The 7,142-nt window shown below is 56.6% G+C and overlaps 1 gene segment (V, D, J or C); it reads right to left on the reverse strand.

Annotated features, from left to right (window-relative positions):
• Positions 1-168: 168 nt before the first annotated feature.
• On the reverse strand, positions 169-2,540 carry LOC129148241 (immunoglobulin lambda variable 1-40-like). The segment is given in 3 exon segments: positions 169-270; positions 2,042-2,373; positions 2,483-2,540. Coding segments are annotated over 3 exon segments (492 nt in total).
• Between the last annotated feature and the right edge of the window lie 4,602 nt (positions 2,541-7,142).

Consider the following 7,142-nt stretch of genomic DNA (forward strand, 5'->3'; position numbering starts at 1 on the left):
TCCGGTTCTGTCTTGTATGGGATTCATTCCTGGTGGCTGAGGGCCTCCTTCCCGTGGGTCCCAGGGGCCCCGAGGAGAAAGGGGCCCCTCCCTGGGGCTGGGCAGGTGGTGGGGAGAAGCCCTCGTGTGCTGTCCTCGTCCGTGGTCATGGCTAACTTCTATTTTCTGTCAATATTTCCCCCTCCTGACACCATCGTTCTCCAGGAACCGTGGGCTGTGGTTCATTCCTACCAGTCTGTTCTCAATGCACAGGCAGACGTTGGCCTTCATCTGAGAGGGAAAAGGGAAAACAGAGAAGAAAATTCTAGGCAGAATTTTTACATTTCTGTGCTAGGGTTTTATTTTAAAACTTTACATATTAGTCACCATTCACCCTACTTAAAATGCGTGTATGTTATTATATGTAAAAGTCACATAAGGCTGATTTAAACATTCTAGGAGGATGCACGTTGATGGAAATTGTGGGTCGAGGTGTTGGTGGAAAAGCATTGGAAATGCAATGCCTTCTGCTCTGGGTTGACAGGTGTGAACAGACGTGTTTCTAACATCACTTCACATTCCAGGCGCGAGGTGGGAGCTGTCCGCTGTGATCTGGACCTGCCGGTGGGCAATCTTGAGTTGCTGCCCAGTGAACCCCCGAGGAGTTTCTAGGAGCTTCCATCGTCCCAGGAACAGAAGCACCGGCCACAGACACTGGAGAGCGCCTTGTCAGCAGCAGACCCGCAGCTTCAGTTCAGGGGTGACCAGCCTGGGGGCACAGTGAGGAAGCAGAGACCCCGCTTCCGATGGTCACAAGGACGATGGGGCTCTCACCCTCTGGGCACAAATGCAGGCAATTTTCGCTGACAACCAATGGAGGCTGGAGGTGAATAAATCAGTAACTTCACCTGAGACTCACAGCTGTCACAGCCCCCAGGCACAGACTCCCGCTGCTCTCAGTCTAGGGCGTGGTCCACAAACCTTGGCTCCAGAGCCACATGTGGCTCTTTGGCCCCTTGAGTGTGGCTCTTCCACAAAATACCACGGCCTGGGCGAGTCTATTTTACAGAAGTGGAGTTAGAATAAGTTTAAGTTTAAAAAATTTGGCTCTAAAAGAAATTTCAATCGTTGGACTGTTGATATTTGGCTCTGTTGACTAATGAGTTTGCCGACCACCGGTCTAGGGCGTTAACAAAGCTGCTATAGACTTCCACCTGCTGGTGTTTCTGTGGACAGATGATTCAGATTCATTATTATAATTTTATTTTATTTTTCAATTGAGATGTAATCGACATTATATTAGTGTCAGGTGTACACCACAATGACTCTGTGTTGGTGTGTATGCAAAGCCATCTCCAGAATAATTCTCCGTGACCTCTGCCTTCATACGTGGCTGTTTCTGTGCTGAGGACACTGAGATCCAGTCTCTCAGCTGCTTTCACAGACACAATACCACAGCGCTCCCTGCCGGGTCCCCGTGCTGCCCATCCTCCCAGAGCCAGGCAGTCACAGCTGGAAGTTTCTGCTCCTGGACCCCCTCCACCCACTTGGACCACCCCCTTCATCGCCCACCATGGCACCCCCCAATCTGTGATAGTTTGATCGCTGTGAATGGCCAATTCTTGTGCTTAAAATCACAACTCAAATCTACACCAGCCGCGCTGGGTAAAGGGGAGGAAAGCATAATGGGGTGCGAACAGTGCCAGTGGCCCTTCCAGCACAGAGCACAGTGCTGAGCCCCAGGCAGGGGCGGGCCCCGACCAGCTGTCACTCATCTCAGCCTCACAGGACAAGGGAGTCCAGCCCAGGGGGAGGGACCTGGGCCTCTAGGGTGGGGAGAGGCCTTCTCCTCCTTCAGGCCCTAAGCCTGGAAGAGCTCTGCTCTGAGTGACACTGAGGCCTGAGGGGAGGGAAGACCACTCACCCCCAGGCAGGGTCCCGGATGAACCTGTGCCCAGGGCCTCAGGGAGGGAATAAGCAGAAGCCACAGGTCACAGGCTGAGCCCAGCAGGCAGCTGTTGGAGGGCTCACCCCTGGCAGAGCAGAGGGGTTTTTGTCTCACTTCCCCACGGGCCTGCAGCACTGTGGCACCGCTGATACTGCCCTCCCATGCTGAGCAGTAATAATCAGCCTCGTCCTCAGCCTGCAGCCCCGTGATGGTCAGGGTGGCTGAGGTGCCTGACTTGGAGCCAGAGAATCGGTCCGGGACCCCTGAGGGTCGGTTGCTATTATCATAGATGATGCATTTGGGGGCCTTTCCTGGGTGCTGCTGGTACCAGTACACATAGTTACCCCCAACGTTGGAGCTGCTTCCAGTGCAGGAGATGGTGACCCCCTCGCCCGGGGCCCCCGACACTGAGGACGGTTGAGTCAGCACAGGCTGGGCCCAGGATCCTGGAAGAGGGGAGACACAGAGAGGGTGAGTCTGGGTCTAGAGACAAGAGGAGGAAGCAGGGCCCATGTGTCTTCCCAAGGCCCCTTCCCCTGTCCCCTATCCAGTCACCTGTGCAGTGATCCAGGAGGGTGAGGAGGAGAGGGGCCCAGGCCATGGTGGAGGTCATCCCTGAGTCCTGCCTCCTGTACCCCACAGCTGAAGCAGAGCTCCCCCCACATCTCTCCCTTCCCCTCTTCATAGTCTGGGGGAGGGAGCACCCTTTTATGCAAATGAGGACCCCATGTATTTGATCTCACCCTGGGCCTAGGGCAGGGCCCTCTGCCTGAGGATGGCCATTGGTATGGGCAGGGGTGGGGCTGTGTGGGGCCCAGGTTTGGGGAGTCACATCTGACAGCCCTGAGCAGATGGTCCTGCACTTTGTCAGGGAGCTGGTCCAGCTCTGATCACCCCAGATCTCCCAGCAGAAAGCCCCCAGCGCCCTCTAGTGTCCAGGCCCAGACACACCATTGAGTGACATGGGGACCAGAACCCAGGAGAGACCACCTCTGCCTTCCCACTGCTCTGTCCACTGCCCCTGCCCTAGGGCCAGGCCAGGTGTTCCCTTCCTTCTCCTTCCCATCACCTCGGGGCATCTCCAGTCTCTACTCAGCGTCCTCAGGGGGAGTCTGACCACAGCTCCCTGGGCTGGTCAGGGCTCAGGACTCAAGTGGCGTCTCCTGCACCAGCTCTCAGACCCGGGTCAGGGCTCAGGGCAGGGCCAGAGCAGGGACAGCCCCGTGGGTGTGCGTCCCCTTCTGTGCGGGACGCAGGCTCTGTCTTGTATGGGATTCATTCCTGGTGGCTGGAGGCCTCCTTCCCTTGGGTCCCAGGGGCCTCGAGGAGAAAGGGCCCCCCCCCTGGGGCTGGGCAGGTGGTGGGAAGAAGCCCTTGTGTGCTCTCCTCGTCCGTGGTCATGGGTAACTTCTATTTTCTGTCAATATTTCCCCTCCTGACACCATCGTTCTCCATGAACCGTGGGCTGAGGTCACTCCTAGGAGGCTGTTCTCAATGCACAGGCAGACGTTGGCCGTCATCTGAGAGGAAAGGGGGACATGCAGGACGTGCTGAGCAGAAATGGGGTTAAAACTTCTAATGGCTGTGACAGGGCTTTATTTAAAACTTTATATATTAGTCACCACTCAGCCACCTTCAAATGCAGGTATAGCCCAGCCGGCATGGCTCAGTGGTTGAGCATCCACCTATGAACCAGGAGGTCAGGGTTCAATTCCCAGTCAGGGCACATGCCCAGGTTCCAGCTCCATCCCCAGTAGGGGATACTCAGGAAGCAGCATATCTATGATTCTCTCTTATCGTTGACTAGAGGCCCAGTGCATGATTGAATCATGCACGTGTAGGGTCCCCTACACGCTTTGCTTTCGATCACGGGGAGCTGGGTGCCTGTCCGCTGGTGCACCAGGCGCCGGAGGCTTCTGAAAGGCCTGGTGCCTGAGCGGAAAGGCATCCAGTTCCCACGCTTTCCCTTTCGATCACTGGTGCACCAGGCCTTTCAGAAGCCTCCAGCGTGGCGGAGGCTTCTGAAAGGCCTGCTGCCTGAGTGGACAGGCACCCAGCTCCCACACTTTTGCTTTTGATTGCGGGGGAGCTGAGTGCCTGTCTGCTCAAGCACTCAGCTCCCCCGTTTTTGATGGTCCGCTCAGCAGGACATCAGCTCCCTGCCCCAGAGGCCCCTTCTGTGCCGCAGCACAGCCATGGCGCAGACGCTGAGCTCATGCCGCTGCTGGCGACACAGCTCAGCATCCCGCCGGCCCAATCAGCAACCCCGGCCACCCCGAGTCCCGCCCCCCCGCGCCTCCTGGCCAATCATGGGCATAGCGAAGGTGCGGTCAATTTGCATATTTGTCTATTATTAGGTAGGATGTCTCTCTCTCTCTCTCTCTCTCTCTCTCTCTCTCTCTCTCTCTCCCTCTCCCTTCCTCAATAAGGCTGATTTAAAAATTCAAGGATGATACACAGTTGAAAATTGTCGGTAGAGGCATTGAGGGGCAAGCACTGGAAATGCAATGCCTTCTGCTCTGGGTCGAAATGGCTTTGTCTCACTTCCTTGTGGGTCTGGCCCACTGTGAGAGTCTTTGAGTTCAGGCAATTTTCTCTGACAACCAACAACAGAAGGCTGGAAGGAAATTGGTGAGAATAATTGGTATTAAATCAATTAAGATAAGAAAGGGGGGGGGGGGAGTCTGAGGTAGGAGGAGCCCTAGCAAAGCAGGAAGAAGGATGCTTCATGTCCTTTGAAGATCTAGGTATTAAAAAAAAGCTCCAAACCAGCCTTTCTACTTTTTAAAAAAATATGTTTTTATTGATCTCAGAGAGGAAGGGAGAGGGAGAGAGAGAGAAACATCAATGATGAGAGAGAATCATTGATCGGCTGCCTCCCGCACGCCCCACACTGGGGATCAAGCCCGCAACCTGGGCACGTGCCCTTGATCAGGAATCGAACCCGATTGCCTTCAGTCTGCAGGCCGACGCTCTATCCACTGAGCCAAACCGGCCAGGGCCCAGCCTCCCTTCTCCATCTTGTCACTGCGGGCCCGCAAATCTGCAGGAGGACTGTGGACTGTACTCTGCTGCCTCCGCTCTATCCTGCGTAATTACCGCAAAAACCTGCTGAGATAGATGCCCGAGTCCCAGCCCGTGAAGGTCACTCTGGACACTGACCTGGAGGAATAACTGAACCAGACACCTGGGAAGCACAGGCCTGAATGTCCTCCCGATGAGCCCCATGTGAGCCGCGCCCAGTGGAGTGCCAGCCACAGTGTGTGGGCAGGGATGCAGCTGATTACTGGGGACCCTCGGCTGACAAGCCCCAAACCCCCTTCCTTGTAAAAGGCGAGCACCGTCACTGGGCCAAACCTCACTTCATCGTAAAGTGATCACAAAACACCGGGCGGAAATGTGTCATCGCTGGAGGGTGCCAGAGACCAGGAAAGCTAACCCAGGCTGCAGGCGGTCTTCGTACAAAGCGGCCGCCAGGTGGCGTGGTTGCCAGGGAGAGGGCTGGCGCGCAGGTGCGGCTGGTTTCCCGGGTCCGTCTCCCTGCCCTGTGATGGGGGGGGGGGGGAGGGGGGGAGGACGGGTCCAGTCCCTCTGGGCTGGCTGGGTTGTGAGTGCTCCATCTCCCCAAAGGGCTCAGAAAATTAAAATTCAAGACGATGAGGTTTATTCTACAAATCAATGTGTGTCCAAAACAAATTTTTTTTTTATTAAAGAAGGTAGGAAATTTGAATCACTGGGGTGTCTATCCGCAAGCCTTAGTCTGGGACAAAGCGACTGCGGCCCCCAAGGGCGGGGCTGTGCCTGGGCCAACAGCGAAGAAGCGCTTCCGGATTTCTCGCTGAACAGAGCACCCCCCAGGCGGCCAGGTTTTTGCTCTTCGGCCACAGCTGGGCCTCGCAGGCCCCCTCGCCGCGGCAGGTGGCGGGAACTCCCAGGATGCCCCGCGGCTGGAACGCCAAGGATGGCCCGCAGCTGGAACTCCCAGGGTGCCCCGCGGCTGGAACGCCCAGGATGCCCCGCGGCTGGAACTCCCAGGATGCCCCGCAGCTGGAACGCCAAGGATGGCCCGCAGCTGGGACTCCCAGGGTGCCCCGCGGCTGGAACGCCAAGGATGGCCCGCAGCTGGGACTCCCAGGGTGCCCCGCGGCTGGAACGCCAAGGATGCCACGCGGCCGCGGAGCCCAAGCGAAGCCTGAATGAAAGCCGTTGCCGCCTCCAGAACCTGCCCGGCCCGGAGCCCGCCATGGCCTTCCTGTGGTACGGCATCTCCGCCAACTGGAGCTCGGTGGACTCGGGCGTCAACAACCGAATAGACCTCCTGGTGATGTTGACCTACCTCCTGCTGGTCCTGATCGTCGCGATGTGGGTACGCCAGGGCCCAGAGGTCCCCAGAGGGCAGGGCGGGGCCTGGACACCAGGCTGGGTGTGACCCCTCGGCGCCCGGCCTGCGCCTGGAGCACCCTCCCCCCCCTACCTGCGCCTGGAGCACCCTCCCCCCCATGTCCCCACCTGCGCCTGGAGCACCCTCCCCCCCATGTCCCCACCTGCGCCTGGAGCACCCTCCCCCCGCACCTGCGCCTGGAGCACCCTCCCCCCCACCTGCACCTGAGGAAACGGAGGTCCAAAGAGGTTAAGTAGAACCACCAGGAAATGATGGAGTTCAGATTGGAGCCTAGAGCTGCCTGGTCTGGCTCAGGTGCGTAACCCAAAGGTCACACACATATAACGTAGGGATCTTACGTGTTCTCCTTACATTTGTATAAAGACCTTAGGTATTCTCTGCTAGTGCAAGGTGCTCTTAATAAGGTAGAGACCAGGTCTCTCTTAATGCCATTCACTCACTAAAGTTTAGCATGTAAGCACTCAGGAAAGTGTCCTCGCCCGGCTGCGTGGCTCAGTGGTTGAGCATTGACCTATGAACCGGGAGGTCACAGTTCAGTTCCCGGTCAGGGCTGGATCCCAAGTGTGGGGCGTGCAGGAGGCAGCCAATCCATGATTCTCTCTCATCATTGATGTTTCTCTCTCTCTCTCTCTCCCTGTCCCTTCCTCTCTGAAATCAATAAAAATAAATAAATAAATTCGAGAAACAAAGTCTGATCATTGGCCATTCTTTTGAGGCTTACAATGAGCCATTATGCTGCGAGTGGACAGATAGAGTGATGGAGACATGGTTTCCATCCAATTAAGAGAATTTTGTACCAGCAGAGAGAATGCA

The sequence above is a fragment of the Eptesicus fuscus genome, chromosome 23 (assembly GCF_027574615.1).
Source record: "Eptesicus fuscus isolate TK198812 chromosome 23, DD_ASM_mEF_20220401, whole genome shotgun sequence".
Lineage (NCBI taxonomy): Eukaryota > Metazoa > Chordata > Mammalia > Chiroptera > Vespertilionidae > Eptesicus > Eptesicus fuscus.